The sequence below is a fragment of the Micropterus dolomieu genome, linkage group LG07, assembly GCF_021292245.1.
Source record: "Micropterus dolomieu isolate WLL.071019.BEF.003 ecotype Adirondacks linkage group LG07, ASM2129224v1, whole genome shotgun sequence".
Taxonomy (NCBI): domain Eukaryota; kingdom Metazoa; phylum Chordata; class Actinopteri; order Centrarchiformes; family Centrarchidae; genus Micropterus; species Micropterus dolomieu.
Window position 1 is genome coordinate 18718465 of NC_060156.1, and position 18160 is coordinate 18736624.

The following is an 18160-nucleotide window of genomic DNA, read 5'->3' on the forward strand; positions in this document are numbered from 1 at the left end:
TTGTCCATGTTGTTTTTTTCTAAATAAAAATTGTTTACTTAAAAAACTGTTGTTGACATCTCTATTAGCAAATCAAACCCATTTGACTGAGGCTGGTATATCCATTGAAAACTGCCTGGTTAGGTTACCAGGATGTATCCTGGTTTACATTTCAAATGTAATTTCCTTATGTTAAAGTAACATGATGTTTCACTCTGCAAGGGACCATGGATACCAGCAACATTGATATGGTAAGACAATGTAACATGCAAGACACCAGATGCTGTCATCTTTGTTGTAGTTTGAGAGCCACACCATGCAGGTCAGCTTTGAAGCATTAGCTTCATGATGACTGGATTAATTGGTTAGACCATATCAAGGACAAAATATGTCATAAAGCACCTGTTTTGTTTATCTGCTCTATCATGATACTCATGGTAATAACTCATTTTAAATGCCTGGAAAGCCATTGTTTTTGCAAATTAAGTTTCAGGACCATAACAGTGAAAGAAATGCCAGGCTTTTTATCTGGTTTTATATCCTATGTTTTGGATTTTTATTTTTTTCCTTATTTGTTTTTATTGAAAAGCACTTTGTAACTTAGTTTTAAAAGGTGATACATAAATTAAGTTCAGTGGGAGAATGTAACTACATTTACTCAAATACTATACTTAAATTACTTGTTCTTTACTTTAGTATATCTACATTATGCTACTTTATACTCCTACTCCACTGTATTTTGGAAACCAATATTGTACTCTACTACATAAATGCATATAACGTAGTTGAAATTAGCTCCACCTTCACCAGCTGCAACATTAGCTGCTTACACATTCATGCATCACCAATTATAATCCATTAGTCTAATATATATTATTCTGAAATGGAATTGGACTACTTTTACTTTGGGTACTTTAAGTATATTTTGATGCTAATACTTCACCATTGCTTTTACTTGAGTACAGATTTGTTACCTTTACTTTTAAATTAACAAGCTAACCAGCAGATAAAGTATATAAAGTAATTAAAATCAGCCGCACCTTTACCAGCTGCAAAATTAAAGGGATGTACACATTAATGCATTGCATCAACAGTTAATATAATAACATCATTATCAACATTATTTTGAAATGGGCCATGATAACAGCAGGGTCTGAGGAGGGATGCTGATGCTGAGGTGGGAGGTCTTTCATTTGAGATTGTGCGCATGCGCGGAGCGGTTTACAACATCCATTTGTCACTTCTTTTGTTAGTACAGATTCAAACAAGGAGCCCAACCAAACGGTGAGGAAATACGCAGAGGTAGGCATCGTTAGAAATCAAAATTTTATATTGTGTCATACTCTGTTGTAATTGCTAATGATCAAACGACGCCAGCCTCAACATACAGTTCAGTACCGATCTGTTTATAGGTAATGCTTAATTGTTTAGCTAGCAGCAGCAGCTAACGCCCTAGCATGCTTTGAGTCGGTACAACAGCCCAACTAATCTGCCTGAAATTATTTTCAATTTAAATAGTTGTAAGCACCTTGGTATCAGAATTACAAGGAAACAGTGAAGCATGTATTAGTACATTGTAGAAAGTACTCTCGCCAAAGGAGGAAATTGTTTAGAGACCTGGGAGCAATTGGAGAAACTCTATTTAGCATACGCACTCTACTTAATTTGGATAGTTGGAACAAAATGAAGAAACTGATCGAGTACCTACATAAAACTGGTTTATACAAAAGGATATAGGCAATTACCATTAAGATGTGAATAACGAACAGAGGAGGGCAGCAATACGCCACAGATGCGTCTAGTCTAGTTTAGACAATGGTCTGGCTTATTATGGTTGTTTTCATTTCATTATTTATTTGATTTTCTCTCCCCTTTGATCTTTGATGGCACCGTGTTTGTGTAGGAAATGAAACGTCTTTGAATATATTTAGGCTTTGGACTGCTGCCAAAAAAGCACCTTGAAGACGTCACCTTAGGAAATTGTGATGGGCATTTTTCACTGTTTCCGGCCATATTATAGACCAAACGATTCAATGATTAAAACAATAGTTAGTTGCAACCCTAGTTCTGTCAAGTTTTGGCTTCTAAAATAGGATTTGTTTTGATGTGTAGATCTCCCTCAACATGACATCACGCCTTGGCCCCAGAGCTGCTGGCACCAATGCAAGTGATGTTAAACTCAGAGAGAGGGTGACCCCGCAGTACCAAATGAGGCAAGTAAATTTGATCTATTTCTAAAATTGGTCATTAAATATGACTGTTATCTTTGAATAGCAACAACATCAATAAGGATTGCTAATACACTTTGCTTATCTGTTTTGCAGTGCGTCCTTGAAGTCAGAGGTGCGAAAGTTAAACCTGGTGCACCTTCTCATCTGGCTGCTGGTGGCGGCACAGGTGTCTGTCAGCCACTTGAACCTGGTGTCACATGACACAGTGTCCATGCCGTACCAGTGGGAATACCCCTACCTGCTCAGCCTCCTCCCCCTGCTCTGCAGCAGCCTGTCACTTCCAAAGAACAATATCAGTTACTTGGTCATATCCATGATCAGCGCAGGGCTGTTCTCTGTGGCACCTCTTATTTATGGTGGAATGGAAATGTTTCCTGTAGCACAGCAGCTCTACCGCCATGGAAAGGCCTACCGCTTCATTTTTGGCTTCTCTGCAGTGACTGTTATGTACCTCATCATGGTGGTTGCTGTTCAAGTGCACGCCTGGCAGTTATATTACATGAAAAAGCTGTTAGACTCATGGTTCAACACCACCCAGGAGAAGAAGAAGAAATAATGTGAAAGGTGAAGAAAGCTGTTACTGGGCAAAACTGTGTTTTTATCTTAATTTCTACATTTCCACAGTTATGAGTCGGCAACAATTAGTAGATTAATCGATTAGTTGTCAGCTGTTAAATTAATCCCCAACTATTTTGATATTCAATTAATCGTTAACTAATTTTCTAAAAAGTTTCGAAGAAAAAAATGTCGAAATTCTCTTTTTTTAGCTTCTGAAATGTAAATGTTTTCTGGTGTCTTTTCCCCTCTGTGACAGTAAAATGCATATCATTGGGTTGTAGACTAAACAAGACATTTGAGACATCACCTTGGGCTTTGGGAAACATTTGGGAACATTTTTCACCATTTTATGGACTAAACAACTAATCGATTAATCGTAAATATGATTGACAGACTAATCAGTAATGAAAATCATTAGTTGCAGCCCTAGTCTTATTCATGTCTAATTATTCAGTCATCATTATCATGTAACATCATACCTTTGACACCAGTGTTCCCTGACACATAGGTGTAAAATAGAGGAAGATGTACAATTTATGCAAGAACATGTATTTATTTGATTAAGTGGCTAGTGCACACGAGCAGGAGTGGCATCAAAGCGACATCCATAAACATGGCATTCAATCACTTTGCACCCTCTTCATTACTGAGTCTAAACTGCAGTTTCTCTCCAAACAGAGAAATAGGGAATTTTGAACCTGGGCATCATTGTTGTCACTCTCTGTTCATACAAGTACAACAGCGAAGGCATGGATGTTCTAACATAAACATTTGCTTAGAAATTGCTATTATATGTGTAAAATGACTTAGGTTTGCCTTTGATGCAGATGCGCTGCCAGTGTCTCTTTCATTAAGTATACCTCTCACAATATATTTTTAGAATGCATCCAAAACTCACAATATCCTGTACAGTATGTTTTAAGGCATTCTCATTCGGCATCCAAAAGCCAATTTATTGAGCCTGTGTACATGAATAAAATTAGCGTTTTAAACCAATAAAACCCAAATGAATGCTCTTCACTTGTTACAGCTTATGCTTGACAGTCTTTAGGTGTGTAAGTCAATCTCAACGCACTTTGTCCCAGGTGGTCTGCGACTGCGCTCAGTGACTGCCACGTACTGGTTGACGTTGACAGTTTGGACGACGCTTCCTGATGTTGGCAACCGGGTCTAGCTAGGCAAGCTAACAGATTTTCGTTTCACGGTTTGGAGGAAACCTGTGAAATACAGCGTGGTCAAGTCGTCTGATTCAGGTGAAATACTTTGTTTTGTTTGTGGTCCAGCTATAGCAGTTTACATACTCCTCCTGTTTGAGTGGTGAGTAGCAAGCTAAGTGGTTAGCGTGCAAGGTAGCGACGGATGTTAATTTCGCTAACGCTACGGACGGAGCTAACGCTAAGCTAGCTCGCCCAAACAGGTGTTTAGACTTGGTTTGTAAGAAGTTAAATACAAAAATATCCGCCTCTAACCTATTCTGATTTTAAGGTTGACAAAGTTGATAGATTGCTAAGTTAAGAATACCCTGGTTTACCTAACTTTAGCTTAACTTTAGCCTGTTAAAAGTAATGTTAGCTCTTACAGGTTTCACAGGATACTGCTTTTTGTTGCCGACCGATTTCTTTAAAGTGAATCTAAGGCAGGTTATTTTACTGCAACTCATGGAGGTATACAGTATGAGATTAACTATAATATTGCTTTTTACTCCGCATGCATAATGTATACTGACGCCATTGATACGGCAATGGTGAAACGGCCTAGCAAACGTTAGCAATCATTAAGTTAGCTGTGTGTGGGCCACTGACAGATGACTCTGCGATTGAGCGTCTTTTACAATCAGTGTTAGATAGACTTGCCATTTAATAATTCCACTTTGAACGTTTAATTCAGACGCGCCAAACGTTAATATGGTAGAGCCAAACTCGGTAGTTTGTTGTTATACCTATTTAACATAAATAAATGCTAAATGTTAGCTACCACACAATCCCTAGCATCCAGCCAATTATTCATCTGGCTAGGGCAGCCAAAGCCGTAGCATTTCTGGAATTAAATTCACAGTTGTATGTTGTCCAGCAGGCAACGTCATAGTTAATCTAAGTGGTAACTACACACGATCAGTGAGATTTATTAATTTTTCACTGACTGATGAGGCCAATTTATCTGAATGGGTGGAAGATACCAAACTTAATCTGGGAGTTTCCCCTCTCTTACATATAAAAGATTCACTTTACAGAAATCTTTGATTATCTTATCAAACGGATTGATATTTACGGTCAAAGTCCTGTAAGGAGTTCTGTAGTAGCATAGAACTGTCCTTGCCACCTCACTGGGTGATGGTTGACCCTTAGACTCAGTTACAGTGAAAACTGATATTGTTACTGACTAGGCAGAGCTTTGGTGGGATTGTTAATGTGGTTTTTGATTGTAATCAGTATAAAATGATTGACTTGAGAAAACATTTGGGATATAGCCTCATTGTTAAAGATTAAGAATAATAAGTTAAAAGAAGCTCTCTCCCTCTCTTTGTAATTATAAGGAGCTTTAATGGGAAACAATAAAGCTCAGTAATCGCACTTTAATCTTCATTTTAATCATAAATAACGACTCTCAAGGCAAACTACTTCCCCTGATCTAAGAGAGAGAGACAAGGAAACCAAGGGCAATGGGCTTGTTGGTTGTTTTTAAAACTACCTCTCCATCTGACCCTGTTTAGTGGTGGGAGCAGAAGAGGTCAGACGGCAACATGAACGGCCAGCTGGACCTGAGCGGGAAGCTCATCATCAAAGCCCAGTTGGGCGACGACATCAGACGCATTCCTATCCATAACGAAGACATTACTTACGATGAGCTGGTGCTGATGATGCAACGTGTCTTTAGGGGAAAGCTGCAGAGTAATGACGAGGTTACCATCAAATACAAGGATGAAGGTGAGTCAGGACACAGGCTTTGTCCTAATTGGTTGTAAGGGTAAAAGTGTGAATTTTGTCAAGGAGATTTTCCCAGGCCAGCATATTTATTATAAACTAGTGTATAGTTTGATACCAGGTCATTTCACCATGTAATTCAAAAAAATGGAATAGAGTTGTTGTTTTGGGTAAAGATCATTTCCCTACAGTGAATCACATGGCCTTTCTTTTCCCTTTTGCTAGATGATGACCTCATCACCATCTTTGACAGCTCTGACCTCTCCTTTGCAATCCAGTGCAGTAGAATACTCAAATTGACTTTGTTTGGTAAGATATTAAAGCATTTCCTTTCTGTTGCCCCTTCATAGATATACACAGCCACACCTTGAGGAATCCAAGATGTTTGAAATCTTAAATCATGTGATACTGTCATGATAAACTGTGGACCATGATGTTTCACATCAGTTGTTACACCAAGCAGGCACTTGAGGGCAGTCCAGGTTACACAACAAACCCCAGCTCTTCTCTGTCCAAATGAAAGTTGTGTGCAATCCCTTCTGACTAATTTGTCTGTAAGTGTTTCTTAGTGCCAGTTCAGCAAGCAAACAAAGTGACAGGCAGTACATGTACTGTATGTATTAACATAAGCCATTTTGCCTGTTAAGCTAGTTCCTAATTTTATTCTTAAATATGTTCCAGTCCAGCTGAATCCTCAGTTAGTTCAATAGCTCTGTAGACCATTGAAGAATTAATTACACCTTCTAAACAACCAGTTAGCCTCACCCAAACGTATCAGGGTGTGACCTCTTTTTGTCAGTATTAACAACCTGTTTCACAATGTTTGGTTATTATTCAGTACCATAATGTCTAGTTGTATCAATATATGTTTTTAGTCAACGACTGTCGGATCCAATATTTCAACAATATTTAGGCTACTGTCAGTTTTCACATCAAACTGGAGGGATTATAAATTATTACTTCTTACAAACTTTTAAGATGTATTAAGCCTAAAGAATATGGACTCTTTAACAATGTGATCTAGATTTGAAACTTTAAAATGGCTCAACCAAAGTTAGAAACACAATAACATGCACGTACTGACCTAACTCATGAATCTGTAATGACAACAGGATGTTGTTTCCTGTGCTTTGCTACTACTAGTAAGTATGTCCTGTAGTTACTACTTTTATTAATATGAGAACGGTGGGATTTTTCTTTAAAAAAAAAAAAAAAACAAGTAAAATCTGAGTCCTGGCTTGTTATTACATGTCATGACCTCTGATATTCTCTGACGTGTCAAAATTCAAAGCCAGCGAGAGTAGCTGGAAGCCTTTCAGCGCAGTGCTTCATGACCTTCATGATCTCTGTTTAGCATTATTTGGTCAAACAGAGAAAGCTGTGAGAGAAGGGAATTGTCATATTCATTCTTTAGCGATAGACATTTCACTCCTCCATTCAGTTATAGTGGGAAAATAAGAGTTGAAAGACGGTCGATTGTGGTGCAGGTCACATGGGGTTGGAGATAGTTTTCTTGTGTTTCCTGCAGATTGACAGTATAATAATGTACCCATTGGTTTGGGTGTTTATTTCATTAAGTAAGCACGACAAACTAGTGCCCTTTTGCCCAGCATTCCCTAGCTCCATTGTTAGTTAATTGCCTGGCTGGCAGAGTGTGACGATGAAGCTCTCAGTCCCTCTGTCAGCCTGGCTGCTATTGTGAATAGCTTTGTGGATTCAGCCATGTGAAAAATGGTCTCTCTAATCTCAGGTATTCAGAGTGTAGAGACAACAGAACTGGGTCAGATCATCATTCATAATGTACAAATACTTAATGTAGAATTAACAGCTTTTCCAGACCAATTAATGGCAGCAACTACAGTATCCATTGTGTTTATTTTACACTAGCAGATGTTGATGTATAACACTGGGCTGTTCTGTTTATCTACTGGGCTGTTGACGCATTCCTGTATAGTCTGTCCCAGATATCCCTCTGAGCTTGTAACTATAACTCGGCTCTAGTCCATGATCTGTGTCAATGAGCAGTTCAAAACAATGCTGACCCAAGTGGGAGATTTAAATAATGAGATCCAGATTCAGTAATGTACAAAAATATTCCATTCATAAATGTGTGGACTTGGGAATTGTTGTCTTTTGTATAAGTGATCAGGAGTCAAAATGGAGTCAGCTGAGCAGTGATGGAGAAGTATTTGAATTAGTTCAGTTACATTCCCTAGACAAATAAAAAAAGGTTTTGTTCAATTTGCTCACTTGTGGTTTCTCTCTCGTCATCTCTCATTATCTACAGTGAATGGTCAGCCGCGGCCTTTGGAGTCTAGTCAGGTGAAGTACCTGCGCAGGGAGCTCATTGAGCTCAGAAATAAAGTCAACAACCTCCTGGATAGCCTGGAGCCCCCTACAGATCCTGGTCTTGCTGCCACAGCACTGGACAGTGGTAAGCACCCCTCACACACACACATCAGATGCACACACATACATGTTAGAGCTAGACCACCCGATATTAGCTTATTATATCTGGATCAGTGTATGTGTTAGCCAAAGTTTGACGTAGTTGATAAACAGTGTTACCATTGCATAGTTTGTCCACCAGAGGGCCCTGATAAGGTGATTTTTCTGTAAATGATACTGTAAATGGCAAGAAAAAGTCTAGGGGTAACTGTATTAAGATTGTTATGTGCTTATGTTAAAAGAAATTAGCCAGCCAGACAACTCCAATGTTATGTATGTGTTTCAAAGCAAAGTCACAAACTGCCTTACAGTAAAAGAAAACAATTAAAAGTAAATAAAACTAAAGATATTAAACAAGTAGTGGAATATGTTCACACACAAACACCCACTGCAGGTGTCTTGATTTCTCTTTTTAGAAGCCTCAGTTTCTTAATGCCACTGATCGAGATTGCACGGCCTCCTTAACAAATAACACTTGTTTATATTCCACATGCTCACTGCCAGAATTGCAAGATCTGTATCCCACAGGAGCACTGGCACCAGATTGAGACACTTTAAGGGTCAGCCATTGCTGGAATAATTAAATATGATGATATGAACTATATGATTTTATAGATTTTAATATTTGTTTGGAATTTGAAGCTTTAATTATGTACTGCATACATACTGGTTCAGTCCCATTTGATCGTGGTCACTCAAACACACATCCCCAGCTTAAAGACTAGGCCAAAGCATTTACGCGAGGAACATGTGCAGTCATATTACAGTATGGTAGTAGGCCACTTTAGGCTGTAATTCTCTGTGAGCTGTAACTTTATGCATTTGCAATCTGGCACCATGATGAGACAAAGAGGTGGATTTGTTTTACCAATCAAATGATGGAGTATAATAAAAGTATAAGGTCTTTTATGAGGCTCTGACAACATTCAACACTCAATCCCTCGTACTCCATGTTTGTTTTAATGATGTAATAACAAATCTTTTTTATCGTCAACTCAGACTATATCAAAATGTTGCATACATGTATTGCATTATTGCCACATTTCGTCTTCATCTCTGCTGGTTGTTAAAAATTTCTTTGGCCGTGTATCCAGAATCAGTGGATGGACGTGAAGGCAAAGTGATGGCTGCAGATCACACAGTGAAACTGGCCACGCCAGTCAGCGCAGCCAGCATGTCTGCCTTCGACCCGCTAAAAAACCAGGACGAGGTCAGCAAGAATGTCATCTCCGCTTTTGGTCTGAGCGAGGACCAGGCCCCAGGTACTGCACACTATTCAACTCCAAAAAAGTAGAAGAGCCTACTTATAAGTGTTTGTTATGTTTAAGTGTATATCTGTCATCTCCACTGTATGTCTGTCTCCCTCTGTGCCGTCTGAGTAGCTCCTCCAGCAGTCGCACCAGAGGAGCGCTCAGGAACCCCTGACAGCATTGCCTCCTCCTCGTCCGCAGCCCCTCAGCCAGGAGTGCCCCCCCAGCCACAGGCTCCATATCCTGGAGTACAGCAGGGACCCCCAGCTGGCATGGATGGTGAGACACATGCACACACAGCAACTGTATCCCCAGGAAAACCCAAATGCACACATGCCTTATTTAATACAACATACACACACATTCTCTAACGCAGGTAGGTGTCTGTGTTAGAAATGATACACAATGGGATCATGTGGAGAGCATGCATTGTGGGTGATCAAGCAATTACACACTACCACCAACGTCGCCTCATAAAAATGTCACCCCCTGTTGAACAAAGTTGAATGTGTTGCCCTAAACTACCAATCCAAGCTCTTTTTTTTTTCCAATGAGTAGTTCTGCATGGGATCTTATTAACCTGAGGTAGGAAGCTATATAGATTCAGTTTACCGCATGTACTATTCCTTGTTTTGGGGAATCAGATCCACTCTGCTGTTAGAGCAGCAAGTTTCATTGAATGATAAATGATCCTTGAGTCTCACCACTGTGGAATCTTACTGAACACTGTGTAAACAAGAGTTTTCATTGAATTAGGGTTTATCTTACACAGCAGAGACCTTATCACAGCTCTGAGTGTGTGTGAGACCTTTAACACGCTCATGTTGGACCCAAACCCAAGGCCTAGATGAAGATAAATGAACAAAGGATCAGGCAGTTTGTAGGGAACAACAAACAAGACTTGTTTTACTTCATTCTCTCAGCACATTCCTAGAGCTGCACGATTTGGTGAAAAAGTCATATTACGATTATTGTGGACAATATTGTGATTTGCGATTCGATTATAATGGAACAAATGGTACTATGAGTCTACTTGCTTGATTATCAAGGAAAATGCACAAAATACTGACATTTTGAAATGTGTATTTCTCAACATGAAACAAATTAAACAATATTTATAACAATAACTAGTAAAACAGATGTAAAACAGAACAAGGGGAACCATGTTGCTCTACGGAGGAGGCAGCTAGAAGGAGCAAATATTGGCACACTGCCACCGGCTCGTTGTACATCTGTCCACTGCAGAGTCTCTATCCACAACCTGGAGGAGAAACTGTACAAGAGTCTATTAAATAAAGAGTATAATGTTCAGTTAATAGTATACTGTTAGTCTAAAAATAATGTATTAAATACTACATTCATTATAATTTCATATAAATGTGTACTTTTTTTTTACCACTAGTTGAATATTAAATCCATTGTTTTTATTCATTAAATCCTTGTGCAAGCAAAAGGCTCTACACTGCTCTAATTTGTTAATGCTAAGTACTAACTTAACCTAATGTCCGGAGCATCAGTGATATCGGTGAGGTGCTTACGCAGAGCCCAAAGGATACTAAAGGACAGTGCCCACCCAGCCACAGCCTGTTCACCCTGCTGCCTTCTGGGAAGAGATATAGGAGTTTCTGCTGCCACACCACCAGACTGCAGAGCAGCTTTTTCCCCCCAAGCTATCAGACTCTTAAACTCTAATTCATCCTCAGCACTGCTCCAGTGATGACAGTTTATTTCTGTTACCATTTTTCATAATTGATTCTTTATTAATTTATATTGTCTGCTGTGTAGCAGAAGGGAGTTACAAAACTCAATTTCACTCTACAACTTGTTGTATTGTGACAATAAACCTACCTACCTACTTAACTTGTCAATAATCATATTGTTCAAAATTTAATGATTTGCTGTAGCCCGTCAAACTGTTTTTAATGTCCCACCCCATCCAGGCTGTGATTGGTCGGTTTACGAAAAGTGACTGACAAGCACGTCGGCTCTGTGAAAATTTAAACATGTTGAACAACAAAAGGCACCGATACAGCTAACGTTAAATGGTCTGCTAGCTAAACCCAAATCTTCTTTATATTCTCCCAGTTTTCTTCTGTCTTAACTGCTTCAGCTGTAGACGTCTCTCTGTTTCTGTCACAGAGCGACTGGAGCACCGGCCTTTCTCTCGATGCTCTGGTGGCGAGTCCGACTATGTTTTGAACAATTAGCGGTGGGGCGGGGGTAGGTTGTTGTCTTAAAAGTTACTGGCACACTGCTCATAAATCATTTTGCTCATTGCACGTAGGCTTATCTGTTTGTAGAGCCACATGCGAGAGCCCGGTGTGGGCAGAGATAATGAGCAGACTGCAGTGCACCGAGAGGAGTGTGTCACACACACTTTATCTGTTTTACTAAATTGCACACTTTTTGCGGTTATGTAATCTCAAATGACGACATTGCGGTTAGATTAATCGTGCAGCCCTACACAGTACCTCTCTGGAATCCAATTCAAGGGGAGAGGTGGTCTTCTGTGCCAATCACAAATGTCCGTTTCCTTCATTGAAGTAGCTCACTTAACATCGGGGAATTCTCTGGCTTGTTTGTCCTTATGTTGTGAAAAAAGGCCCAGACGGGTGATGTCACAGAAGTGGAGCATATTGTGGTGTTAATCACATTGCTAGAAGTGGATTGGATTGTTTTCAGCTTGTGGTTTGGCTTAGCTGAAGGAGAAGACCACTGGAGCAAAAGACATGCCTTTTGTTGCACCCTGTGAGAGCAGTTAACTTGCTCCCAGAACAGTCACACTGCCGACTCCCGACCACACCTGCAACCATGAAGAACAGCACACGTGTGGAAAGACCACTTCCATTTTACTGGTGGTTTGTGGTTTGGCCTGGTTGGAATTGCAGGGACTTACCATTAGGGCTCAATAACAGTTTAGTTGATCCAGAAGGAAGACTTATTCAGTCTCTGGGTCAGCCAGAGACACACCATGTTGCACACAAACAGCCAGCTCAACTGCAAGCTTGTTTGTGGTCTGTTCCTTCAATAACATGACTAGGAGCAACAACAGACTTTCTTGTCTTAAGAGGAACTTGTTCTTGCTGATTTGATGTTTGGTGACTGACTTTGGTTTCCAGACTTTAGGTCTTCAAATATGGTGACGCATGGATGCTATCATGGATGTCTGATAATCCCTCCAAGATCTGTATGGATACAAAAAGGGACCGCCTTTCTAAGCTTACTGAAAGGATTGAAAGGACATGTTTGTTATTGTTGAGTAATGGTTTCAAGTTGCTCATTTTGTATCAACATTATAGTTGATGGTTGTGTAGCCAGGGTTCAACATTAATGGGAGGGGTTTTCACTTGGCTTTATTTGACTAAATTTCTGGGAGAAATCTACAAAGTAAATTTTTACTTGCCTCAATACAAATAGTTTTTATTTATTTATCACAATAAAAAAATTCAAATAATTTGATATTGATAATTATCACGATAAATGTCAAACCATTATTTCTTTCAAGTTTAAAGGCTGATTTTTGCGTGAAAGTTAAAGGAACCAGATTGTTAATTGGGGTTTTAAACTCTCTTTTATGGTCAGAACAAACACTTGATGCCAAACAGTGGATCACTTCACATATCTGAGGTAGAACATTAAAAAACAGTTATGTTTTCACTCCTTTTTCCTCAACAAAGTAAATATCTTAATTGGTTGGCTTAATTAAGTGCTAATTCATTCATGATTCAAATGAATTAAATGAAACATTTATTGAAGATTTGGTTTATTGTTATTGGGGAAAATTATATCAATTATCATTATTGTATTTTTTGCCCAGCCTTAATTTGGAACAAGACAGGTGGTGTGATAAAGGATACTAGAGCTCATCTGACAGGGTTGTGGGGGTCCGTCAAACAAAAAGAGTTGGGCAATGACTGGACCCATCTGGATGTAGGCGGCCAGATGTGAGGTATTAAATAGACTTATCGCCCATTAATGTAGGACTGAGACTCAACTGAAGCCCCTGTGTGAGCAAGCATTAACGCAACGCAGCAAGCCTGCAAGTTTTCTTCACCCGTAGCTGTGAAGGGAGACGAGTAAAAGGATCATTTCTGTAAAGTGTCGTCATTATACACATTGAAAGCTCTTGCTAGATACCGTCTTGTAGCAGGTTGTTAGATGCATCTCCAAGCCCAACGTGGCAACGAACGGATCATCCTCACCTTATCCATTTCTTACAGTCTCCTCCCCAATTTATTTCATTATATTTTTTTTCTTACTTCCAAGGCTGCAGATGGTTGGCACACAAAGACATCAAACCTAGATCCTGTCCAGCCTCCTCTTCCACTTGATCCATTCCTCACGCTTTGTCCTTACATTATACCTGTCTCTGGTCGCAGACTGTTTTCAGTATGACCGCCTCAAGGCAACTCGCAACAGCCAGTCGATGCACGAGAATTTATAACCGAGAATGTGTGGCCTTTTAAAGCTAGCCTTAAGCTCACTTTTAATGCAGGCTTAGGTTACTTGTTACCGTAAGAATGCTGCTAACAAGATCCATAAGAAGACAATAAAGAACTCAACCTGTTGTATGTCAGATGCTGATAGACCCATGGCAATAATTTACATCTGTGCAAACTGTAAACACGTGTACACAGCGGCTCCGACTTTTGTGTGAGGCCCTTTATCAGATGGGCAGACATGTGTTTGGTGTGAAATGTTTATTTAAAAATATGACCTTGTTCTCATGACTCCTCGTTGAGGCATGCTTAGAGGTCAGCAGAACTACAGCCAAATGCTTCTTTGTTTCAGTGAACATCATTTTCCCAACTTGGGAGTTTTCTCTTGAAGCAAGGCGGCTCTGTCTTCAGTGAGCCTCTAGCCATTTCTTTATCCTGTGAGCACTTAGCAGCCTCATAGCTGACCTCTTGGCGACACTGGAGGAAGATGAACTCCCATAGGCCAAAGGGGTCTAACTGCCACGCATCCTTCCATCACGCTTACACAACGCTCATGATGGATCACAGACCAAGGGGAAACGGTGGAGGAAGCCAATTTAACACACATGCCTTCTCACACAATAAAGACCATGGTGTTCATGTAAAAGGTGCTGTCAGTGAGATAACAGATGGTTGCCACATCACTTCAGTGCTTTTAAAAAGACACTAAAGAGGTACACTGTTTCTAGCTAAATATTTAGTTGTCAGGTGTCTCCCAGGCTAAGTAAGGAATTTGTACTGTGTGTAGTGTATTTGCTACTTTGAATGTTATGAATTATTGTATACAAGATGAGTTACTTCTGAGTGCTTTGACGTTGTCTTACAGAATAAGTCCATAGTCTCTCTTTCAGGTTTGCTTTATTCAGACTCGCAAAACCTGTCACAATATCAGCCCTCCCAAAGAGTGCACCAGGTTCACCAGCGCTCCAAAACCCAGTGAGCTCTGGTGCGGCCCTCTTTCATTATGCCTTCTCCCTTTGTGCTTTTCATGTGTCGTCACACCAGTTTCTATGCCAGGCAGGAGATTTGGGAGTAAGATTTAGGCCTCATTAAGGGAGAACAGTAGATTGCCAAGCCCTTTGCATGTTTGCTCAACCCTCAAGCTTTCAATGGAAAACCTGATGAGCAAATTTAAAATAACAAGGGGAAAAAGTTCTGCATGTTTCTGAAACATAAAAAAGATGTGCAACAGAATCACTGTCAAGGATATTTCTGCTACATGCAGTTTGATGCTCCAGTCTTATTTGGATATTCAGAGGCCTTTTAAAGAATACAGTTTAAGGCACATCGTTGAGATGACCGGAGTTGTACAGATAATGGTGAACGTCCTGCACATGTGCATGAACGCAGACTGGTGAAGTCATAGTTAATTAAAAAAAAAGTGCTACAGGAAATCACTGTCTGCAAACATAGACACGTCTGGTGCAGAGGACAACTCCTCGTTCCGATGCAGGGATATTTTCCTGAGTCATTAATGTCTGTGGCTATAGTATCTGGATAGTGGATGCATTATGTCAGCCTCAGTTTTGAATGACTGCATTATTTACTTTGTGTGTTTATGTCTACTTGGGCACCTGCATGCTGCTCTGTAGCTCAGAGCCAATTCTTACTGTAATGTGCCACAGACAGATGTCTGGGTACTGGGCTTTTAGCAACAAATACTTGTACCAAAATGGTTGCAGCTGTACTTGAAGCAGTTATTCTGTCCATATGCACAGGTGTTTCCATGAAGATACAGACACCCCATTTATACTTATTTACTTAATGTATCTATCTGAACTAAAAGCTGTGTGTAAATGCAACCACAAAGCATTCAAGATGAATTTGCCAACCGATTGCATTCTAACCATTTGTTAAAAAGGTGTAAATGTGTCTCTCTCCAAGACACATACATAATCTTTATTCCTCCTGTAGATATGTCATGATCGGCCCCTCCGTGATAATGGCAGCTACAGTTACACTGCAATTACACTAAAATTATCGGTTGAAAAGCTGCTTGAAATTTCAACACATACAATCAAACAGAAGGCTCTGTAGTGGGTAGTTGTTAGCCAGCTATCTGTTATTACCAGCTATTAATTGTTGTAGCTAAATTTCTTAAATGTAGAAGTTCTTCTGGCATTTTTGGCAGTTACAAAACAGCTTCACAGGTAAGAGTAGGACTGACACGGACTTGCATGTAGCCCAGATGTCTGCCAACAGAAACACACGTATATAGTTAAGTGTAAATGAATGTGCATTTAATCGCATCTGGATTTGCGATAAGAGACGTCGAAAGAGTTAATAGATCATAATTCTTAATAATTCTTGCCCCTGTCATTTCAGGTCAGGTGTACCAGCAGTACCAGGCTCCAGGTGGATACCCGCCTCAGCAACCAGGTGCCCCACCACAGCAGCAGTACGGTATGCAATATTCTGGTAAGAGTAAAAATGGTCAGGATTTAAAAAGAAAAAAGGTAACTGCTGTGCTGTCACGTGAGGTGGTTTTCTTGCCTCTCTAGAGGGAATTAAAGAGGCTCCCTTCTTCCCTTTCTCGGCAGGATACAGCACTCAGCCTGGAGCCCCTCAGCCTGGCCCGCCACAGCAGCAGCCGCAGCAGCAGTTTCAGAACTACGCACCTCCTGCCTCCCAGGCTCCGGCCCCCGTTCCGGCTCCAGGGTTCCAAGGGGGCCAGAGCAGCAGCAGCAGCAGCAGCAGCAGCAGCAGCAGCAGCCCCATCCATCCCAGGGCGCCCAGCAGTATCCACCAGGAGCCTTCCCTCCCCAAAACTATACCTCCCAGGCCACCCAGCCTGCCAACTACAGCCTGCCACCCAGCTCCCAGCCTGCCTCAGGGTACCAACCGCGCCCAGGATACACCCCGCCTCCAGGCAACACCGTCACCCCTCCACCAGGAGCTGCTAACCCATACGCCCGCAACCGCCCCCCTTATGGCCAGGGCTACACTCAACCAGGTCCTGGATACCGGTAAAAGAGGATAGCGGATGTTACTGATCCTCACACACACCCTAAACCCCCTACAATATATGTGGTTCCAGCTGTTTGGAGTGGGCGCAGGAAATATGGTTTACTGCTCTACGCCCCTCACCCACCACCCTCGTACAAATATCAAGTCCAAATATAAAACAAGCAACTCTCCAAGTCTGATGGTTTGTGTTTGTATGCTGTCAATCCAACATGCCACTCTGTTCTGACCCTGGTGTATGTCTCTTGTGTTATTTTCCCCCTCTTCTCCTGTCACCAACACTTCACCCTATTGTATCTGTCATTGTAAAAATGTAGCCAGTCTGTATGCACGCACCTGGGAAACCAAAACAGGCTGTTGCCCAAACTGTTCTTTACATGGTAACATTTCATTTTGCGCGCAAGATCAGCATCCACATTTTGAATTTTTCATACGTAACAATGACAAAACATCTCAACAAGTTTTGTTGAGTTTATCGTGTATAGATGCATTTACAAGGCACAGATCTAAATGAAAAGTTACCCCTTTGTCTGTTTTTTCCTTTTATTTGATTAATTTCACCACCATGTCGGTATTAATGATGTGTCAATGAAACTGCCCCATGTTGGGAACACTAGCTAAGTGATGGCTTGTGGGAGGTGTAGATCCCATAGTCATAAGGAAGGTTTCTTTCATTTAGCTTATATCACATCCAGTAGAAGCTTGCTATTCCTGTCTTTCTCTTTATCTTATCACTGGTTTTTACTAATAAATTAAAATTCCACCTTCAAGTGAGATTAGTTGTTTATGTATAAACTGTAACATTTTTTTCTTGAACCTAATAAATGATTGAGACCCAGTTGGAGTCCTTTTGTTTTGATAATGTGTTGGTCCCACGTTGCCTTGCACACTCTCTCTGTGGCTTCTGAGTTCATGTCTCTGTTAAGTTTGGCCTCTCGTCTCCCCCACCCAGATTTGGAAAACTGTGGTAATGCTGGTATTCCTATTTTGTTCTCCTGCCTGTGGGTTGTGGTTGGCTGGGACTTGTGGCATGTGGTTGAACTTTCATGTCAAACTGTCTCACTAAGTGAGAAGAATTGAACGCACAGGGTTTATTTAAGATAATTTGATAAAGTATGTTTAACCTTAGCTGTGCCAAACTGAAATTGATCTTTTTTGGTGTACAATCTTTATACAGTTTGCGCAATGTTAGGAATTTATTAAATCGGGGGATCTACCTCTGGAGTTGAATTCTGTATTAACGTTACACCCCAATGTCCTTCATCATCTGATTCAGATCAGAAACACAATGCCGGTGATGGATCATCCCTTCAAGAAGAGGTTTGATATTT

At 40.5% G+C, this 18160-nt stretch overlaps 2 protein-coding genes across 3 annotated transcripts; both read left to right on the forward strand.

Annotated features, from left to right (window-relative positions):
- Positions 1–1237: 1237 nt before the first annotated feature.
- On the forward strand, positions 1238–3991 carry jagn1a (jagunal homolog 1a). Of its 2 annotated transcripts, XM_046054123.1 has the most exons (4): positions 1238–1281; positions 2092–2192; positions 2304–2774; positions 3854–3991. In XM_046054123.1, the coding sequence occupies exons 2-3, from the start codon at positions 2104–2106 to the stop codon at positions 2764–2766; spliced, it is 552 nt and encodes a 183-aa protein (XP_045910079.1). In that variant the 5' UTR covers positions 1238–1281; positions 2092–2103; the 3' UTR covers positions 2767–2774; positions 3854–3991. The 2 variants fall into 2 exon arrangements, with proteins under 2 accessions (XP_045910079.1, XP_045910078.1); XM_046054122.1 differs by lacking the exon at positions 3854–3991 and having other exon boundaries at positions 2304–3784.
- On the forward strand, positions 3868–17667 carry tfg (trafficking from ER to golgi regulator). Its single transcript, XM_046054121.1, is given in 9 exon segments — positions 3868–4021; positions 5479–5692; positions 5915–5998; positions 7977–8123; positions 9232–9399; positions 9520–9666; positions 16191–16283; positions 16406–16536; positions 16539–17667. Coding segments are annotated over 8 exon segments (1251 nt in total). The 5' UTR covers positions 3868–4021; positions 5479–5508; the 3' UTR covers positions 16836–17667.
- The last annotated feature ends 493 nt before the right edge of the window (positions 17668–18160 follow it).